This window comes from Thalassophryne amazonica, chromosome 19 (genome assembly GCF_902500255.1).
Source record: "Thalassophryne amazonica chromosome 19, fThaAma1.1, whole genome shotgun sequence".
NCBI classification, from domain to species: domain Eukaryota; kingdom Metazoa; phylum Chordata; class Actinopteri; order Batrachoidiformes; family Batrachoididae; genus Thalassophryne; species Thalassophryne amazonica.
The window spans coordinates 22,990,529-23,013,606 of NC_047121.1; the positions used below are offsets into that span (position 1 = coordinate 22,990,529).

The 23,078-nt window shown below is 44.4% G+C and overlaps 1 protein-coding gene across 1 annotated transcript in view; it reads right to left on the reverse strand.

Annotated features, from left to right (window-relative positions):
• The window catches only part of enpep (glutamyl aminopeptidase), a 128,436-nt gene that overhangs the window by 17,393 nt on the left and 87,965 nt on the right, over positions 1 to 23,078 (reverse strand). The window contains 1 exon segment of the mRNA XM_034159631.1: positions 22,946 to 23,050. Within this exon segment, the coding sequence (XP_034015522.1) occupies positions 22,946 to 23,050 (105 nt within the window).

Sequence of the window (23,078 nt, forward strand, 5' to 3'; positions counted from 1 at the left end):
CCCTGTTAGCACTCTAGCTGCAGCATTTTGAATTAACTGAAGGCTTTTCAGGGAACTTTTAGGACAACCTGATAATAATGAATTACAATAGTCCAGCCTAGAGGAAATAAATGCATGAATTAGTTTTTCAGCATCACTCTGAGACAAGACCTTTCTAATTTTAGAGATATTGTGCAAATGCAAAAAAGCAGTCCTACATATTTGTTTAATATGCGCACTGAATGACATATCCTGATCAAAATGACTCCAAGATTTCTCACAGTATTACTAGAGGTCAGGGTAATGCCATCCAGAGTAAGGATCTGGTTAGACACCATGTTTCTAAGATTTGTGGGGCCAAGTACAATAACTTAGGGTTAGCTAATTGGTGTGTGTCCTCTGGCTTCATGGATAGATAAAGCTGGGTATCATCTGCGTAACAATGAAAATTTAAGCAATGCCGTCTAATAATACTGCCTAAGGGAAACATGTATAAAGTGAATAAAATTGGTCCTAGCACAGAACCTTGTGGAACTCCATAATTAACCTTAGTCTGTGAAGAAGATTCCCCATTTACATGAACAAATTGTAATCTATTAGACAAATATGATTCAAACCACCGCAGCGCAGTGCCTTTAATACCTATGGTATATGGCAATATGTAATACCAGCCCTAGTCAAGACTGCAAGTCACACCAATGATGATAACTGCTGGCAAAATTGACCACGCTCAGGCAATACCATTGCCACCTCGATATGTGTGCCAAGTTAGATGGAATCATATTTAGTTAACATAGATGTTCAATTGGGTCACCAGATCAGTTCATTCCTTTAACTGCCTTATAAAAAGAAATTATTACTTTTTCATCTCTACGAGCCAATGTTTTTTTTTTTTGCAATATTTTATCAGTTTTGAAATTTACAGAGAACAAAACTGACATAAACACAAGTCCCTCTCCCTCCCTCCCCTGCTCACTTGAAAGAAAAAAAAATCAAACAATAAGTAGTACATAATAAATAATTATTAAATACTTATTATTATGCTCCAAAGAAAGACCACTGCTCTAATTTTGAAACAAAATAAGACATGACATATCTTTAGTAGGGCCAACTGATTTACAGAGTTCTACCTATGTAATCTAAGTAAGGTCGCCAGATTTTAAGAAAGGTTTTGTATGACTTTCTCAAACTCTATGTTATGTTTTCTAACGGCACACAGTTGTTCAGTTCAGCATACCATCTTGTTAGGAACAGGGGGGAATCACACTTCCATGTAACAGTAATACATTTTCTAGCCACTGCCAAAGCTATGTCTAGAAATTTAGTTTGAAATTTGTTTAATGGTTCTTTAATTTTTGCAAAAATTTCCAACTAAACAAAGTTCTGGATCCATCGGAATTGAAATTTTGGTCATGTTAGACAAGGTGTTGCACAAGTCGAGCCAGAAATGTCTGATTTTAACACATGACCAAGTATAATGTACAAAGGAGCCAATTTCTGTTGCACATTGAAAACATACATCAGAAAGTGCTGGGTTAGACCTGTGGATTTTTCTGGAGTCAGATACAACTGGTGAGAAAGTTATAGTGGATAAGTCTGTACCGTGAATTTGTTGTGACGTGCTTGTTGTGTGGGCCACTGAAGAGGAGGTACTGCTGGCCCACCACCACCAGATGGCGCCCTGCTTGAAGTGCGGGCTTCAAGCATGAGAGGGCGTCATAGCAACCGGGAGTGACAGCTGTCACTCGTTATCAGCACCAGCTGTCACTCATCCACATCACATCACCACCACCATAAAGGCCGGACTGCAACTCCACCTCCCCGCCGAGAAATTTAATTTAATTCATTTAATGCCCCCTGTTGTGGGTCCGTGTTCCTACACCTTCACAACAGGATTTCTCGGCCAGCGTCATGGATCCCGAGGGGCGTCAACCATCGCTTGAACGGCCAATGGAAGAGCGAGGTGCACAGGCGTCAGCAGGAGGCGTGTTAGGTGAGCTGCAGCAAATCTTAACCGCTTTCACTGCTCGGCTGGACTTAGTCACCGAGCAGAGTGTGATTCTCAATCAAAGGATGGAGGCTCTCACTGCCAAGGTGGAAGCGCAGGCCCAGGGCGCTGCTGCAGCACCTCCCCCTGCTGACCGGAGGCCTGAAACAGACATTCCGCTGGTCGTTCAACGAACCCCCCCACCGTCCCCTGAAGCATACATAAGCCCTCCGGAGCCGTACGGAGGTTGTGTCGAGACGTGCGCAGACTTCTTAATGCAGTGCTCGCTTGTCTTTTCACAGCGTCCCGTCATGTACGGGTCAGACACTAGCCGGGTGGCTTATGTAATAAATCTGCTTCGAGGAGAGGCACGCGCCTGGGCTACGGCTCTCTGGGAGCAGAATTCACGGCTCCTAACGACATACGCTGGGTTTGTGAGGGAGTTCAGACAGGTGTTCGACCACCCTCATAGAGACGAGACCGCTTCAAGCGTGCTGCTGTCAATAAGACAGGGGTGTCGGAGCGCAGCGAAGTATGCAGTCGACTTCTGCATCGCGGCAGCGCAAGCCGGCTGGAATGCTGTTGCGCTCCGCGCCACCTTTGTAAATGGACTGTCTCTGGTCCTTAAGGAGCACCTGGTAGCGAAGGACGAGCCGCGGGATTTAGACGGGCTTATCGACCTAGTTATACGGTTAGACAACCGATTAACAGAACACCGACGGGAGCGAGACGAGGGGCGTGGTCAGGCACAAGCTGTCCCTCTTCCTCCCGGGTCCGAAAGGGAGCCGCCTTCCCCACGCTCCACAGCCAGGGTACTCCACATGACGACAGCTCCCCCTGCTGTTGTTGCTATGGAAACGAGCAGGGCCAAAAGGCGATCAGATCAGAGACAAAGGAGGCTGGTCTGTGGGGAGTGTTTTCACTGCAGCTCAACCGAGCACACGCAGAAAAACTGCCCCAAACGGTCAAAACAGCAGTACTCGTCCTTAGAGACTGGGCTAAGGGTGGGTCATAATACCCACGCGGGGATGCCCCGTAACTCTGCACGCATCCCAGTCACGATCCTGAGTGGGGATCTGACCCTTCACGCCCCAGCACTGGTAGACACGGGGTCGGAAGGGAATCTGCTGGACAGCAGATGGGCAAGGGAAGTCGGGCTCCCTCTAGTGGCTCTACCTTCACCTTTGAAGGTACGGGCACTAGATGGCACCCTTCTTCCATTAATCACACACCAGACACAACCAGTGACATTGGTGGTGTCTGGTAATCACAGGGAGGAGACCGTGTTCTATGTAACACCTTCCACCTCCCGGGTGATTTTGGGTTATCCTTGGATGAGAAAACACAATCCCCGGATTGATTGGCCGTCTGGGGTTGTGGCTCAGTGGAGCGAAACCTGCCACCGGGAGTGTCTCGGATCCTCGGTTCCGCCTGGTGTGACAGCTAGTGAGGAGGTTAAAGTCCCCCCCAATCTGACAGTGGTGCCAAGTGAGTACCACGATCTTGCTGACATTTTCAGCAAAGATCTGGCGCTCACCCTTCCCCCGCACCGTCCGTACGATTGTGCAATTGATTTGATCCCAGGCGTTGAGTACCCGTCCAGTAGGCTGTACAACCTCTCACGTCCGGAGCGAGAATCAATGGAGACCTACATCCGGGACTCATTAGCTGCCGGGCTGATCCGGAACTCCACCTCCCCGATGGGTGCTGGTTTCTTTTTTGTGGGCAAGAAAGACGGCGGACTCCGTCCATGCATTGATTACAGGGGGCTGAACGAGATCACGATTTGCAACCGATACCCTCTGCCCCTGTTAGATTCAGTGTTCACGCCCTTGCATGGAGCCCAAATATTCACGAAACTGGATCTTAGGAATGTGTACCACCTTGTTCGGATCCGGAAGGGAGACGAATGGAAGACGGCGTTTAACACCCCATTAGGTCACTTTGAGTACCTGGTCATGCCGTTCGGCCTCACTAACGCCCCCGCGACGTTCCAAGCTTTGGTAAATGACGTCTTGCGGGACTTCCTGCATCGGTTTGTCTTCGTATATCTGGACGATATACTCATCTTTTCCCCGGATCCTGAAACTCATGTTACGCATGTACGTCAGGTCCTGCAGCGGTTGTTGGAGAACCGGCTGTTTGTGAAGGGCGAGAAGTGCGAGTTCCACCGCACATCTTTGTCCTTCCTGGGGTTTATCATCTCCTCCAACTCCGTCGCCCCTGATCCAGCCAAGGTAGCGGCAGTGAGAGATTGGCCCCAACCTACAAACCGTAGGAAATTGCAGCAGTTCCTCGGTTTTGCTAATTTTTACCGGAGGTTCATCAAGGGCTGTTGTCAGGTAGTTAGCCGCCTGACAGCCCTGACCTCCACTAAAGTCCCCTTCACTTGGACGGATCGGTGCGAAGCCGCGTTTAGGGAGTTGAAACGTCGGTTCTCGACTGCACCAGTTGTGGTGCAGCCCGATCCTACTCGCCAATTTATAGTTGAAGTGGATGCCTCTGACTCAGGGATAGGAGCCGTGCTATCCCAGAGCGGGGAGTCCAATAAGGTTCTCCATCCTTGTGCCTATTTTTCCCGCAGGTTGACCCCAGCAGAAAGGAATTATGACGTCTGCAACCGGGAACTTCTTGCGGTGAAGGAGGCTCTGGAGGAGTGGAGACACCTGTTGGAGGGAGCTTCTATGCCATTCACGGTTTTCACAGACCATCGGAACCTGGAGTACATTTGGACCGCCAAGCGTCTGAACCCCAGGCAAGCCCGCTGGTCACTGTTCTTCCGGTGTTTTGACTTTCGGATCACATACCGCCCCGGGACAAAGAACCAACGGTCTGACGCCCTGTCCCGGGTGCATGAAGAGGAGGTCAGGACCGAGCTGTCAGAACCGACGGAAACCATCATTCCCGAGTCCACTGTTGTGGCCGCCCTCACCTGGGACGTGGAGAAGACCGTCCGGGAGGCCCTGACACGGAACCCGGACCCGGGAACTGGCCCGAAAAACAAAATGTACGTCCCACCAGAAGCCAGGGCTGCAGTTCTGGACTTCTGTCACGGTTCCAAGATCTCCTGCCACCCAGGGGTACGAAGAACCATGGCAGTTGTTCGGCAGCGCTTCTGGTGGACGTCTCTGGAAACTGACGTCCGGGAGTACGTCCAGGCCTGCACCACCTGCGCCAGGGGCAAGGCAGATCATCATAAGACCCAAGGCCTCCTCCAGCCTTTGCCCGTGCCTCATCGCCCCTGGTCTCACATCGGCCTGGACTTCGTCACCGGCCTCCCGCCGTCTCAGGGCAAGACTACCATCCTCATGATAGTGGACCGGTTCTCCAAGGCGGCCCACTTCGTGGCCCTCCCGAAGCTCCCGATGGCCCAGGAGACTGCAGACCTCCTGGTCCACCACGTCGTGCGTCTGCATGGGATTCCATTGGACATTGTCTCAGATCGTGGCCCTCAGTTCTCCTCCCAAGTCTGAAGGAGTTTCTGCAGGGAACTGGGGGCCACAGTAAGCCTCTCGTCCGGGTACCACCCCCAGACGAACGGGCAGGCAGAGCGGACGAATCAGGATTTGGAGCAGGCCCTCCGCTGCGTGACCTCCGCGCACCCGTCGGCCTGGAGTGACCATCTGGCCTGGATCGAGTACGCTCATAATAGCCAAGTATCATCTGCTACCGGCCTCTCCCCTTTTGAGGTATGTCTGGGGTACCAGCCCCCATTATTCCCGCTAGTGGAGTGAGAGGTCGGGGTGCCCTCGGTCCAGGCCCATCTGAGAAGGTGCCGTCGGGTGTGGCGTACCGCCCGCTCTGCCCTGCTCAAGGCCCGGACGAGGGCTAAGGCCCATGAGGACCGCCGGCGTGCCCCGACCCCTACGTATCAGCTCGGGCAGGCGGTTTGGCTATCTACAAAAGACATACCTCTACACACGGAATCCCAGAAACGTAAGGACAGATTTATAGGACCCTTCACCGTCGTGAAGGTCCTCAGTCCAGCCGCAGTGAAGCTGAAGCTGCCAGCTTCACTGCGGATACATCCGGTATTCCACGTCTCCCGACTCAAACCCTGCCACACCTCTCCCCTCTGTGCCCCTGGCCCGGCGCCGCCGCCTGCCTGGATCATCGACGGGGAGCCGGCTTGGACTGTGCGCCGGCTCCTGGACGTTCATTGGAAGGGCTGGGGATTCCAGTATTTGGTGGACTGGGAGGGTTATGGACCTGAAGAACGCTCCTGGGTGAAGAGGAGCTTCATCCTGGACCCGGCCCTCCTGGCCGATTTCTACGCCCGGCACCCGGACAAGCCTGGTCGGGCGCCAGGAGGCGCCCGTTGAGGGGGGGGGGGTCCTGTTGTGTGGGCCACTGAAGAGGAGGTACTGCTGGCCCACCACCACCAGATGGCGCCCTGCTTGAAGTGCGGGCTTCAAGCATGAGAGGGCGTCATAGCAACCGGGAGTGACAGCTGTCACTCGTTATCAGCACCAGCTGTCACTCATCCACATCACATCACCACCACCATAAAGGCCAGACTGCAACTCCACCTCCCCGCCGAGAAATCAGCTATCCGAAGAGGTAATTCTCTGCTGAATCTTAATCGAGCATTAGTCTGATCTCTTTTGCAGCCGTTTTCCTGGGACGGATTCCTTGTCTGTTGTGTTGGTGTTTGGTGTGGACTGCGACGGCTTCGCCTCCCACCCCACCCAGATAAGTGGTTGTCTCAGGAGCTGTCCGAGTGTGTTATCGGAGGTGGAGGTTCTCCCTCCTAACTGTATACAGACTGTGGAATTACTGAGTGTGCGAACTCACACTCATCAATAGTTTTTCTGTTCTCTGCCAGCAGTACCAGGTCTGACAGCTGGAGACGGTGACCACCTGGGGAGCCAGGACTTGGCGGCTCCGGTGTTCTTCAGATCCGTTGGCAGTGAAGGCCGTGTAGGATCCGGCTCGGCTCAGGACGGATGTCTCCTATCCTCAAGCCTGCCCACACGTCACTCAAATCTGTAATTCGGTGGTACCTAAACTGTGATTGTCTGTATTTCGTTGTGCACTACAACATTAAATTGTTACTGTTTGGCTTATCCATTGCCCGTTCATTTAACGCCCCCTGTTGTGGGTCCGTGTTCCTACACCTTCACAACAGTGCTGTTCTGACATAGATTAGACCACAGGTCCTCTTCAATTGCAATGCTGGTTTAGGACATTCTTTTATCAACACAGAGTACACTTTAGAGATGAGTTTACACGACACAACATTATATAACAGTTTTTCGAGCTCCGTAAGGTTAGGTAGTGCCATATTTTTACCCAAAGTGCTGCCAAGGAATGACCATAATTGAAGATAGCAAAAAAAAGTTTTGTCTGACAGGTTGTATTTGTCTTTCAGTTGTTGAAAAGCCATCAAAGTTCCTTTCTCAAAGCAGTCCTCCAGGATATGTATTCCATTTTGATGCCAGGTGTCCAGGATCTTGTTGTTTACAGTCAATGGAATGAGATGATTTTGTTTCAGTGGTGACTTTGGGGACAGTCCAATTTTTTGTCCAATGCATCTATGTATGTCATACCATAATTTAATAAGATGTAACAGAAATGGGTTATCACTTACTTTAGACAGAGTTTTTAAATCGTACTTATAAACAAAATCACAATAAGAATCATCTTTCAAAGACTGAAATGCAATTTGAACCCAAGAAGGAACAGTTTTGCCTTCAAATAAGGAAAAAAATAAATGCATTTGAGCGTCAAAGTAATATTTTTTTAAAATTAGGTAGTTAAAGCCCTCCTGACTTATAATCCCAAGATAACATTTCTAAAGACCTCCTAGCCCCTTTACCATTCCATATGAACTGTCTCACAGCTTTGTTAAGCTTGTGGTAAAGGTATGGGGAGTGATTGAAAGAGATACTGCATCATTGGTAGGATGTTAATTTTAATGCAGTTAATTCTTCCAATCAAGGTGATGGGTAGGCTAGACCATCTGTGCAGGTCTTCTTCAAAATTTTTAATAAGCAGGGCATAATTTAATTTATAGAGATTTTTAAGGTTGTCATCCAGAGTCATGCCCAAGTATCTTATGCTTGAGGTCCATTTAAATGCGGAAATTAATTTACATGCCAAGTAATCAGATGTTGTAAGTGGAGTAATTTCACTTTTATCATAATTTACCTTATAGCCCGAAATAGTTCCATATGAATGAAGCAAATGTTGTAGCCGAATAAGGGATTGTGATGGGTCTGTTATATACAGCATAATATCATCAGCTAATAAGTTAATTTTGTGGACTGTCCTACCAACCACAAAGCCCTTTATGGCAGGATCCTGTCTGATTGCCTCCGCCAGAGGTTCAATTGCAAGTAGGAACAAACTTGGAAATAAAGAGCAGCCCTGGCGGGATGATCTATTCAAGGGAAATGCCGAGGATATCTGCCCATTAGCTGTAATTCGTGCTTTTGATTTATAATAGAGTGTTCAGAATCAATAAAATTTTCCCCAAATCCAAATTTTTCCAATACCTTGAACAGGTATGGCCACTCCAGCCTATCAAAGGCTTTCTCCATGTCCAACGCCACAGCCACAGTTGGTTTAGATTTAGATTTAGCAAGGTGAATTATGTTGAACAATCTACACAGGTTATTGGCTGATGTGCATTTCTGGATAAAGCCACTTTGATCTGGATTCATTATTTTTGGAAGAATATTACTAAGTCTGTTCACTAACAATTTGGAAATCAATTTATAATCTATGTTAAGTAGTGAAATCGGCCTGTAAGAGGCACATTTCACTGGATCTTTATTTTTCTTGTGTATAACTGTAATTATGGCTGTCGTAAAAGATTTGGGCAAAGTATGTGTTTTGGCTGATAAATTAATCACGTCCATAATCAAAGGAATGAGATGGTCTTTAAATTCTTTATAAAATTCAGCAGGGAATCCATCCTCTCCTGGTGCTTTGTTAGACTGCAGTTTTGTTGATTTCTGCTTGAGTGAAGGGGAGCTCCAAATTATTTTGGTCTTTTTCATCAATTTTAGAGAGTTCAGTTGTAGATAAAAAATTGTCAACATATGTCAAATCATCTGGAAGTTCTGACTTATATAATTTGGAATAAAACGTTTTAAATGTATTGTTTATCTCAGATTGATTATATGAGATTGTTCCCATTTCAGTTTCAATAGCATTAATTGTCCTGCTTTCCTCTGCCTTCAGTTGCCATGACAAAATTTTATGTGCCTTCTCTCCCAATTCATAATATCTTTGTTTAGTTTTTAAAATAGTTCTTTCAATTTTGTAGGTATTTAATGTGTTATATTGAATTTTTTTCTGGACTAACAATTGGTAAGTGTCGTCTGAACCATTTCTTTGAAATTCTTTTTCCAACTGTGAAATGTCTTTTTCAAGATTTTCAATGTCTTCTGTATATTTCTTTTTAGGCCTTTGGTATAGGAAATAATTTGTCCCCTTAGGAAGGCTTTTAGTGTGTCCCACAAAATAAAGCAATATGGAGAGGAGGCACTGTTTGTTTCACAGAAAAAAACTTGATTTGATCTCTTACAAACATACAAAAGTCAGTTCTCTGAAGAAGGGTGGGGTTTAGGCGCCACCTATAGGTATTTCTTGGTACAGCTGGGAACAGGATGGGCAGAGTTAACCCCTTAACGCCTATTGTCGCATATATGCTACAATATTTGACTCAAATATGCAACATACCAAATTGACCAGTATGCCTGTTGTCGCAAATTTGCAACATACCATTATTATTACACTCAACAAAAATATAAACGCAACACTTTTGGTTTTGCTCCCATTTTGTATGAGATGAACTCAAAGATCTAAAACTTTTTCCACATACACAATATCACCATTTCCCTCAAATATTGTTCACAAACCAGTCTAAATCTGTGATAGTGAGCACTTCTCTTTTGCTGAGATAATCCACCCCACCTCACAGGTGTGCCATATCAAGATGCTGATTAGACACCATGATTAGTGCACAGGTGTGCCTTAGACTGTCCACAATAAAAGGCCACTCTGAAAGGTGCAGTTTTGTTTTATTGGGGGGGATACCAGTCAGTATCTGGTGTGACCACCATTTGCCTCATGCAGTGCAACACATCTCCTTCGCATAGAGTTGATCAGGTTGTCAATTGTGGCCTGTGGAATGTTGGTCCACTCCTCTTCAATGGCTGTGCGAAGTTGCTGGATATTGGCAGGAACTGGTACACGCTGTCGTATACGCCGGTCCAGAGCATCCCAAACATGCTCAATGGGTGACATGTCCGGTGATTATGCCGGCCATGCAAGAACTGGGACATTTTCAGCTTCCAAGAATTGTGTACAGATCCTTGCAACATGGGGCCGTGCATTATCCTGCTGCAGCATGAGGTGATGTTCTTGGATGTATGGCACAACAATGGGCCTCAGGATCTCGTCACGGTATCTCTGTGCATTCAAAATGCCATCAATAAAATGCACCTGTGTTCTTCGTCCATAACAGACGTCTGCCCATACCATAACCCCACCGCCACCATGGGTCACTCGATCCACAACATTGACATCAGGAAACCGCTCACCCACACGACGCCACACACACTGTCTGCCATCTGCCCTGAACAGTGTGAACCGGGATTCATCCGTGAAGAGAACACCTCTCCAACGTGCCAAACGCCAGTGAGTGTGAGCATTTGCCCACTCAAGTCGGTTACGATGACGAACTGGAGTCAGGTCGAGACCCCGATGAGGACGACGAGCATGCAGATGAGCTTCCCTGAGACGGTTTCTGACAGTTTGTGCAGAAATTCTTTGGTTATGCAAACCGATTGTTTCAGCAGCTGTCCGAGTAGCTGGTCTCAGACGATCTTGGAGGTGAACATGCTGGATGTGGAGGTCCTGGGCTGGTGTGGTTACACATGGTCTGCGGTTGTGAGGCTGGTTGGATGTACTGCCAAATTCTCTGAAACGCCTTTGGAGACGGCTTATGGTAGAGAAATGAACATTCAATACACGAGCAACAGCTCTGGTTGACATTCCTGCTGTCAGCATGCCAATTGCACGCTCCCTCAAATCTTGCGACATCTGTGGCATTGTGCTGTGTGATAAAACTGCACCTTTCAGAGTGGCCTTTTATTGTGGGCAGTCTAAGGCACACTTGTGCACTAATCATGGTGTCTAATCAGCATCTTGATATGGCACACCTGTGAGGTGGGATGGATTATCTCAGCAAAGGAGAAGTGCTCACTATCACAGATTTAGACTGGTTTGTGAACAATATTTGAGGGAAATGGTGATATTGTGTATGTGGAAAAAGTTTGAGATCTTTGAGTTCATCTCATACAAAATGGGAGCAAAACCAGAAGTGTGGTTTTGTTGAGTGTATTATAACATTATAACATAAAGTCATTACCACAATACCAAAATTACTATTTATTTTTTGTGCAAAAGTGAAATTAATAATCTCAACATTATTTACCATCTACTTAAAGGCAAAAACACACACAAAACATTTTTTATATACAGCTATATAAATTCAGGCTTTAAGGGGTTAATGGTGAGTGATCAGACATAATTCTGGATAAATATTCGGAATCCAGTACTCTGTGGAATAATTGTGACGACATCAGAAACAAATCAATTCTAGAATGGGAGGCATGGCAGGATGAATAAAAGGAATAATCACGCATTTGAGGGTGCGTCCATCTCCAAATATCCATTAGGTTTAAATCTTTCAGAAATGTTTGAGTGGTAATAGCTGCTTTCGATCTGGTAATAGTTTTAGATGATTTGTCCAAAGCAGGGTCTAAACAAAAGCTGAAGTCACCCCCTATTAGTACATTGTGTTGTTCACCCGCAACCTTTAGAAAAATATCTTGCATAAATGCTACATCATCATAATTCGGAGCATATAAATTGAGGAGGGACCATTTTTCTGAAAATATTTTAGTCAGAACATAGCGCCCTGATGGATCAATAGTAGTGTCAGTAATTTCCAAAGGTATATTCTTGTTTAGCAAAATAGCCACTCCTCTTGCTTTTGAATTAAATGATGAAGATATCACCTGTCCAACCCACTCTCGTTTTAATCTTTTGTGTTCTTGGGGGTAAGGTGAGTTTCTTGGATGAAAGCTATGTCTATTTTTAGCTTTTTCAGATATGCCAAAATCCTTTTTCTTTTAATTGGCCCGTTTAAACCATTAACATTAAAACTAACAAACTTCAATATTCTGTCCATTCAAATCTGCTGGTATATAGGCTTTTATAGCAGATAAACATAAGATCTAAACAAAATGAGTTAGTGGAGCATTGTATATAGAAAACAAAACAGATAATATCCCCAAAACAAAAACAGTGAGCACAAAACCCTGTAGCACCATCTCCGAATGTATGGCACAGTTCCCCTCATCTGGAATGGTCTTATTCGTGAACAACTTCTATTTTACCAATTGCCCTCTGGGGGCTCTCCACACAGATAATGTCAATTTACAAAACTTAAACATAAACACTATCAACTTGGTAACGTGTTATGTCCTGATGCCTTGGTGATCATAAAACTGTGTATAATAAGTTATTAACATACTCAAGAGCAGCTCGCTGGGTAGCGGTAACAAAATAGAATTTGACTCTCCATCTAATTCCAGTGTCCACAAACACACATGCCTCCTTCGGTGTTTTGAAGTATTTCCACTTTCCATCCGGGAGCTTTATCCTCAGTGTCGCAGGATGCAGTAGAGAATAATCGATGCCCATAGACCGTAATTTCTTCTTCACCTGGTCGTATTCCTTTCGTCGCTTCACCAGGCTGGCGCTGAGGTCAGGGAAGAACATCACTGCTCATCCTCAAATAAGATTGGACCTTTGTTTTCTTTGGTTAGCTTGGAGGCGATGCGCAGTATATTCTATCGGTCCTGGTAGTTCAGCAGGTGTACCAGTATAGCCCTTGGCTTCTTGTCTCCAGATGGTCTGGGTGCAAGGGTCCGGTGTGCCCGCTCTATCTTCAGAGACTCAGTGAAGTGTTCACGGCCCAGGAGATTTGGCAGCCAGTTGGTAAAGAATGACACTGGGCTGTTTCCCTCACAGCCCTCACGTAAATTCACAATGCGAATGTTGTTGCGCCTGCTGAAATTCTCTAGCGACTCTGCTTTCTCCAGCAAAAGCGTATTATCTTTGGTTAGCTTTTGCACCTCCGCCTTCATTTCACCTAACTGGTCCTCCACTGTTCCGATGCAGTCCTCTGCCTCGGTGACGCGGGATGAGAGACCGTCAAGCAAGCCCTTCAGTCCCGCTATGGACTCGTTGATCTCTGCCGTTCTTATGTCCGTCTTATTGGAAAGGGCTTGGTTCCCAGTTCGTATCTCCTGTAGTACAAGCGCTGCATCCACCGATGCTTGTATAGCATGGGCCTGCGCCATGACACTAGCCTTTCCGTGTGGGTTTTCTTCTTCACGTGGCAGAGATTGCACGTCTGTCAGGTTACCTGGCTTTTTTTTATTCCTTAGGTCCATGGTGCGAGTTATCGACCTGAGTAGGTGGAGATTTAGGCGTTTCAAAAAGTTTAAGAGTGTTTTGCAGGATAAATTATTTGCGAGCCACCAAACTAGCATCCTCCTAGCAGCGCTGCATCACGTGAGCCAGACAATGTTGTTACTAAACGCCCATGGTTTTAGTGCTGCTGGACCTGACAGCTGCCTTCGATACACTAAATTTGCTTATTGTCTTAAGTTAGTCTTTATGTTTTTATCTGACTGTGAAGCACTTTGGTCACCCCTTGGGCTGTGGAAAGGGCTATACAAATAAACTTTGATTGATTGATTGAGGGTGTACCCCGCCTCATGCTCTATGACTGCTGGGATTGGCTCCAACCCTCTGCGACCCTTAATTGGAGTAATATGTTAGCATATTGAGAGGAATTAACATGTCTTGCAAAGAGGAGGGGGCATGCAGCAGATGCGAAAATGTCTGGGCCTTCAAGTGTTAATCTCCTGTTTTGGGTTTACGGTGGTTTATGTCCCTCGCTCCTTCTTTTTTCGTATCACAGCAGCTCACAAATCTTGCTGCTTTGTTTGCTCATTGTTGTACTTCACCCAGCAGATATGGAAGTTTGTCGATGTTGGTCATGCTCTCAAAGACGTTTTGGGTGTTTGTGATCTGTGGGATGTACGTGTTCTTTCTGATGTCTTGGTACAGCAGGCAGGTGGTTAGAAACTCTATCTCTGTCTCTCTACCCCTCTCTGGAAATCAGCTGAGCACAGTGAGGCGTGGCTCTCAGGTGCACAGACACACCCACCTGACCGGCCTGTTTTTTTCTTTTTTGTTTTCTAGAAAACAAATAATAAGCATATATAAAAATAAAAACAGTCAGGTGGGTGAGAGATCTGTGGTCTCAGAGACAACTCTTACAGCTCTGAGACACACTGAGGCAGCACCTGTGATCTCGGTATAACATCCCAATTTTGCATTGACAGTCCATCTCATGTGTCAGATACATCTGAATGTTCATGTCATCAACGTATCACAGAGTTGCCCTGACTCATTTTGACACACAGTGTATGATGATTGTAACTTTGCACAATACAAAATTTCCTTTTGCACCAAAAGGGATGTGGGAGGGGGGGAAGGGAGCCCATCAGGGGCACAGTCTGGACATGCCAATGCAATCAGACTGCTCCAAATGCTGGTGGGTTGCCATTTCAGATGCCAGTTGGATGCCAGTTCGGATGGCATTCGGGCTAGCAGTCACACAGCGGTACAACCACCATACAAATATTCCCCTGTTCGACTTCAGCATGACCGTAGTGTGAATGCTCTCTACATTCATGCTGTCCTGCCAATTTTACGTATTACCCTAAGTGCCACAAGGGGAATTCAAATGCAGCTGGACTGCAGGACGACTTGCACAAATTTACTTAGAATGTCACTTCATACACCATTCGTGCAGTTCATGCTGGGGGTTGAATGCAGTATGACTGCAGGTCAACTTGCACAAATGATGTTCGACTGTCCATTCCTACGGCAGTACGAATGCAGTACAACTGACTCCACTGCTATTCATATGGTTTCCCGCATGAGCCACACACGAATGTGCCGACTGCTGTAGGAATGGTGCACAAGGCGTTCGAGTGCAATTTGAATGCAGCATGACTTGTACAAATGCTGTTCGAATGTCAATTAGTATGGCATTTGTGTAATTCATGCTTTAGTGTGACGGGGGGGTTAACTTTTTTCCTCACCACTGTTGCCTATGTGCGTGGTCATGAGTGTTGGTAAGGTTACAAATTGCCATTGTGAAATGGCTTGGGCTTGCAGTATGTCTTGATTTAGCACATATAAATAAAGTGAATTGACTTGAACTGAATTTATGAAAATGTTTTCATATGAATTGGGGTGTGATGACACAGTTAGTTGTGTTAGTAACCTGTCTCTTCTCCCCTCATCCTATGTATGTGAATGGGTGTGTGTACATGGGTTAGAATGTATGTCATGTATGTGTATGAGTCATCCCTCCTTCCTATGCCCTGAGATGGGGTGAGCGCATGTATGTGTGTGTGCTACCCCGGCCTGTCCTCCATTGTCCTCTAAATCCTGGGGTCCTAGTCCCAGTATAGGTTACATATATATTTCTCTATTGTTTCTTGTGCAGGTGCGCGCTAGTTGTCTGGGTATAGATTGCAGCGAACACACCATGCTGTCATTCTCTCATGGTTAGGCCCTGCTGTTTGTTCACGTTGTGTTTCCTGTCTGGTCTGTCTGTTCTTTCATTTAGATCCTCCAGTTTAGTCTCTTTCTCCACTCCAGTGGTGGCTTGTGTCTTGTTTTTTTTCCTCTGTGCACTCTTAGATGATTATTTCTATGTCATGAGTCTTATGAGTTTCTCTGTCTACCTTCTATGTTCATATATGTTCCGTGGTTTTTGCTCTCTAGTTCATGTTGACAGCCTTAGTTAATCCTTGTCTCCTTACGCCATGGACATCCCCACACCCTGAGTGGGTGGAAATTGTATTTTTATTGTTCCTGCTCCTCCACCTGTTGTCATGTCCCTGCTCACCAGTCTTTCATTAAACATTAGCATTCTTTAAAACTCAATGTTTTGTCTTCACTGTCTGGCACTGGTGTGTATCTGACTCTATTCTTGGCTCATAAATCATAACAGGGCTTCTTGTAAGTCTACCCCTGGGGGCCTCCCTAGGGAGGTGTTCCAAGCATGTCCAGCTGGGAGGACTAGGTGGAGAGATTATATCTCCACACTGGTCTGGGAACGCCTCAGTATTCCCCAATCAGAGGTGGTTAAACATCTGGAGTTGTTCAACCCGGATACGCGTCAAAGTCACAGGACCAAATTACACGGCCCTCCCATCAAATTCCCCACACTTTCAAGTTCAATTTGAATGTTTGTTGAAAGTGCAGAGTTCAACCTATATATGAGTTTTAAAAGTGTGTTGATAGATCCAGTAAAATCTGAATAATGAATAATAATTTTCAGAAGGCTTTTTCCTGATTTATTATGGTAATGTGTGTGGACCAGTTCTCTGTGCTACACTCATCCAGCACGCACGTAAACAGGACTTATCTCCTTCTTTTCTCTTCTATAGTCTGAGCATTTAAAAGGGGAAAGAAAACATGTCTATCCCTTTATCATTTGGTGTTAAACGCACATTGTAAACCAAACCAAATTTGATCATAAGCCCAGATATTTGGTTGTGTAAGCGCTGCATTCAGCACACATGTGAATGTCTTTCCCAGTATTGCCAGTTACTTTGAAAAGTAATCCAATTACTGATTACTGATTACTCCTTGAAAAAGTAACTTAGTTACTTTACTGATTACTCAATTGTAAAAGTAACTAAGTTAGATTACTAGTTACTTTTTTAGTTACTTTCCCCAGCTGCGACAACAACCCACTGCCACCTCAACATGACAATACTTGTTTTGCCAAAACTCACTTTATAGTCACCCTTTCTTTACTTCAGTGAAAATAAATACTTGTTTTATAAAAAGTAAAATAAAGACCTCTTTCTTGACCTCATATTTAACTGTTGACAGCACTGTAACAGTAAAACTTCCAATTTCTAACCTACATTGTTTATAAATGTAACTGTTAAATTCTTTCTAACATTTTAATTCTCTCTAAACATTTTACTGTTTTACATTTACTGAAATTATTATTATTATTATTATTATAAGTAGTATTAGTAGTTGTAGTAAAAAAAAAGGCTTCAAAACTGGATCTTTAATCTAGGGGTGTTGTGAGGGGGGCACATCCTTGCCCCACACCCCTATTCCATCTGGATTCGCCCCTGTTTTGGCGTTTGAGCGCAGATAACATGAATTTATGCAGAAAACATGACCAGATTTATAGTTAAGAAAGTTTTATTGCGTTTTCACATCATGTGGTCCTCAGAAAGAGAGTTTAGGTGCATTTGAGTGGAAAATAGTGTTAGTTGTTGGCGCGTCGCGGAGGAGCTATTTTTAGCAGCAGATATGGAGCGGCTCAGCTCAGAATTCTAAATAAAGGAGAAAAAAGCATAAAAATGTCTTTGTAAAGCTCTGCAGGTGTGCTGTTGTCACAGCACTTTAAGAGGTGAGGACAAGTTGTAGCTGCTGCAGAAAACCGCGGATGAAAAGCTCACAGCTCGCTTAAAGTGGGCAGTTCAGTCGAACCCGACTCCCTGCCCACGGACCAAGTTTAATGCTGCTATCAACCCACAATGCAAAAATAATAGTAACGCACAGTGACTTGGAGAAGTAACTTTAATCTGATTACTGATTTGGAAAGATTAACGCGTTAGATTACTCGTTACTGAAAAAAGTGGTCAGATTAGAGTAACGCGTTACCGGCATCACTGGTCTTTCCTCATTCCTCTTCTGTGTCCAGAGGGTTGGGGGCGGGGTTTGTCTTCCTCTTTATCATTGGTGAAAAATGGCTTTATGAAAAAAACAAATCAAATCAAATCAATTATATTTATATAGCACCAAATCACAACAAACAGTTGCCCCAAGGCGCTTTATATTGTAAGGCAAAGCCATACAATAATTACGGAAAAACCCCAACGGTCAAAACGAGCCCTGTGAGCAAGCACTTGGCAACAGTGGGAAGGAAAAAACTCCCTTTTAACAGGAAGAAACCTCCAGCAGAACCAGGCTCAGGGAGGGGCAGTCTATAAGCTTTAGCAAAAAGGAAAGTTTTAAGCCTAATCTTAAAAGTAGAGAGGGTGTCTGTCTCCCTGATCTGAATTGGGAGCTGGTTCCACAGGAGAGGAGCCTGAAAGCTGAAGGCTCTGCCTCCCATTCTACTCTTACAAACCCTAGGAACTACAAGTAAGCCTGCAGTCTGAGAGCGAAGCGCTCTATTGGGGTGATATGGTACTATAAGGTCCGTAAGATAAGATGGGACCTGATTATTCAAAACCTTATAAGTAAGAAGAAGAAATTTAAATTCTATTCTAGAATTAACAGGAAGCCAATGAAGAAAGGCCAATATGGGTGAAATATGCTCTCTCCTTCTAGTCCCCGTCAGTACTCTAGCTGCAGCATTTTGAATTAACTGAAGGCTTTTCAGGGAACTTTTAGGACAACCTGATAATAATGAATTACAATAGTCCAGCCTAGAGGAAATAAATGCATGAATTAGTTTTTCAGCATCACTCTGAGATAAGACCTTTCTAATTTTAGAGATATTTTGCAAATGCAAAAAAGCAGTCCTACATATTTGCTTAATATGCGCATTGAAGGACATATCCTGATCAAAAATGACTCCAAGATTTCTCACAGTATTACTAGAGGTCAGGGTAATGCCATCCAGAGTAAGGATCTGGTTAGACACCATGTTTCTAAGATTTGTGGGGCCATGTACAATAACTTCAGTTTTATCTGAGTTTAAAAGCAGGAAATTAGAGGTCATCCATGTCTTTATGTCTGTAAGACAATCCTGCAGTTTAGCTAATTGGTGTGTGTCCTCTGGCTTCATGGATAGATAAAGCTGGGTATCATCTGCGTAACAATGAAAATTTAAGCAATGCTGTCTAATAATACTGCCTAAGGGAAGCATGTATAAAGTGAATAAAATTGGTCCTAGCACAGAACCTTGTGGAACTCCATAATTAACCTTAGTCTGTGAAGAAGATTCCCCATTTACATGAACAAATTGTAATCTATTAGATAAATATGATTCAAACCACCGCAGTGCAGTGCCTTTAATACCTATGGCATGCTCTAATCGCTGTAATAAAATTTTATGGTCAACAGTATCAAAAGCAGCACTGAGGTCTAACAGGACAAGCACAGAGATGAGTCCACTGTCTGAGGCCAAAAGAAGATCATTTGTAACCTTCACTAATGCTGTTTCTGTACTATGATCAATTCTAAAACCTGACTGAAACTCTTCAAATAGACCATTCCTCTGCAGATAATCAGTTAGCTGTTTTACAACTACCCTTTCAAGAATTTTTGAGAGAAAAGGAAGGTTGGAGATTGGCTTATAATTAGCTAAGATAGCTAGGTCAAGTGATGGCTTTTTAAGTAATGGTTTAATTACTGCCACCTTAAAAGCCTGTGGTACATAGCCAACTAATAAAGATAGATTGATCATATTTAAGATCGAAGCATTAATTAATGGCAGGGCTTCCTTGTGCAGCCTGGTAGGAATGGGGTCTAATAGACATGTTGATGGTTTGGAGGAAGTAATTAATGAAAATAACTCAGACAGAACAATTGGAGAGAAAGAGTCTAACCAAATACCGGCATCACTGAAAGCAGCCAAAGATAACGATATGTCTTTGGGATGGTTATGAGTAATTTTTTCTCTAATAGTTAAAATTTTATTAGCAAAGAAAGTCATAAAGTCATTACTAGTTAAAGTTAAAGGAATACTCAGCTCAATAGCGCTCTGACTCTTTGTCAGCCTGGCTACAGTGCTGAAAAGAAACCTGGGGTTGTTCTTATTTTATTCAATAAGTGATGAGTAGTAAGATGTCCTAGCTTTACAGAGGGCTTTTTTATAGAGCAACAGACTCTTTTTCCAGGCTAAGTGAAGATCTTCTAAATTAGTGAGACGCCATTTCCTCTCCAACATATGGGTTATCTGCTTTAAGCTTAAGTTTCTGTAAGGCAGAATAAATCAATATGTTGATCAATTATTATATCATTTACTAACAGGGACTTAGAAGAGAGAGACCTAATGTTTAATAGACCACATTTAACTGTTTTAGTCTGTGGTGCAGTTGAAGGTGCTATATTATTTTTTCTTTTTGAATTTTTATGCTTAAATAGATTTTTACTGGTTATTGGTGGTCTGGGAGCAGGCACCGTCTCTACGGGATGGGGTAATGAGGGGATGGCAGGGGGAGAGAAGCTGCAGAGAGGTGTGTAAGACTACAACTCTGCTTCCTGGTCCCAACCCTGGGTAGTCATGGTTTGGAGGATTTAATAAAATTGGCCAGATTTCTAGAAATGAGAGCTGCTCCATCCAAAGTGGGATGGATGCCGTCTCTCCTAACAAGACCAGGTTTTCCCCAGAAGCTTTGCCAATTTTCTATGAAGCCCACCTCATTTTTTGGACACCACTCAGACAGCCAGCAATTCAAGGAGAACATGCGGCTAAACATGTCACTCCCGGTCCGATTGGGGAGGGGCCCAGAGAAAACTACAGAGTCCGACATTGTTTTTGCAAAGTTACACACCGATTCAATGTTAATTTTAGTGACCTTCGACTGGTGTAACCGGGTGTCATTACTGCCGACGTGAATTACAATCGTACCAAATTTACGCTTAGCCTTAGCCAGCAGTTTCAAATTTCCTTCAGTGTTGCCTGTTCTGGCCCCCGGAAGACAATTGACTATGGTTGCTGGTGTCGCTAACTTCACATTTCTCAAAACAGAGTCGCCAATAACCAGAGTTTGTTCCTCAGCGGGTGTGTCACCGAGTGGGGAAAAACGGTTAGAGATTTGAAGGGGTTGGCCATGTACAGGGGGCTTCTGTTTAGGACTACGCTTCCTCCTCACAGTCACCCAGTCGGCCTGCTTTCCCGGCTGCTTGGGATCTGCTGGAGGGGAACTAACGGCGGCTAAGCTACCTTGGTCCGCACCGACTACAGGGGCCTGGCTAGCTGTAGGATTTTCCAAGGTGTGGAGCCAAGTCTCCAATTCGCCCAGCCTGGCCTCCAAAGCTACGAATAAGCTACACTTATTACAAGTACCATTACTGCTAAAGGAGGCCGAGGAATAACTAAACATTTCACACCCAGAGCAGAAAAGTGCGGGAGAGACAGGAGAAGCCACCATGCTAAACCGGCTAAGAGCTAGTAGCTGCGCTAAGCTAGCGGATTCCTAAAAACACACAAAGTGAATAATGTGTAAATAATTTAGAGGTGATTCAGCAGAGGGAGTGCTTTAGTTAAGGCACGTGAAGATTACACTGTGAAATAAATCGTTATCTAGTTAACTAGATCAATCTAACTGCGCAGATTAAACAGCTAACAGATACAGCAAAACACCGCTGTGCTCCAGAACAGGAAGTGATACAATACCGCAGTGAGAGCCAACCACCAGTAGAGGCAGCAAAGACCAAAAATGGCAAAAAGTCAAAAAGACTAATTCCACGTGGATTGATCAATGACCCCACACAGGCTTTTTGGTGAAGAAAAAAAAAGCCACCAAAGACAAACGCTGTCTCCACGTGGACAGCAGCAGGAATGACAAAGTATCAGGTCATTCCAATAGACCAGAGGATCCTCAGTTCAAAGCCATGTCCGTCTGGAAAATCACCAAGGGCCCTAGGACAAGACCCTTAATCCCCAAGTTGTCCTGGTGTGCAGTTGAGCACATTGCATGATAGCACCCTGACATTGTTGTAGGTGTGTGTGTGTGTGTGCGTGTGTGTGTGTGTGCATGTGTGTGTGTGTGTGTGCACATGAGGCATTAATGTAAAGCACTTTGAGCTTCGGATTGAGATGGATAAGTGCAATACAGATGCAGTTCATTTACCATTTATATCACCCAAGACATATTCAGTGACTTGGAAATGTTCATGCATCCATCTTCTGACTTGTCTGAGGAAAACTGGCATTAAAACTATTGCGGAAAATTATTTACATGTGTTAAACCAAAAGGGGACCATTACTTATGCAACCCACCATCTTGGGTTTTGATATTTTTATTTAATTTATATCAAGTCATGAAGATTTGCTTTGAATTTGAACATAGGGAGGATAATTTTGGAAATGTTTTAATATCCAGAAGCCTGAATTAATTTTTTGTGATTGAAATGGCATAAACAAATTAAAATGTGTGAAATCCCAAGGAGCTGAATATATTTTCAAGGCACTATACATAGCTTGCAGTTTTTCTGGGGTTGCCATGGCTTGCTGCTGCCTGATGGCCTATGCTCTTGGGGAAACTACAGCTATCTTACATCAAAACATAGAGTTGTACAGTTAGGGTGACAGGCAGGCCACAGAAAACATTAATAGAGTGCCTGCCTACAAACTCTGAATGTGGGTTTGGAATCCAACACAGAAAAGCTTATTGTGTAGAATATGTGAAAGGAAGGGATTTCTTTCTTATTGCCACTGTGTCCTGTACCTGTAGCATACTCATAAAACATCTAAAGGTTTGGTTAGGTTATTTGGATGACTGTATGAGGAAGCTGAATTTAATTAATTTGTATATTTCTTGGCATTTTTTTTTTTTTTACAAAATAAAAGGGAGTTTTTGCAAGCCATGATTCATCAGTTTTGAGAGGGAACCACCTATGTATTTTACATCTATCATTTGTTGTTGGTGGTTGGTTGATAACATCAAATGACTTTGCAGTGGCTCCTAAACTCAGTTACAATTATACCTTACCCAGTAGATGGACATACAGACAATATCATGAAATTGAGGCAGCAGCACAGCACTCATTCCTGACAACCCGGTGATTAATACGTAAATTCCTAATTTAGTGTTGGCCACATTGTAAGAATAGCACCATGTGTTGTATTAATTCATGTTTTATGCTCTGTCGGGATCATACCGTAGACTGCCTTCAATCCATTGGTTAAAAATCTTCGATGCCTCTTCCAGAGCCGTCGGATCTCCCATCTGACATGCAATGCTGAGCACAGTTTCCCTGAGTAACCTGCCAAACACAAACATCTGCATAATAT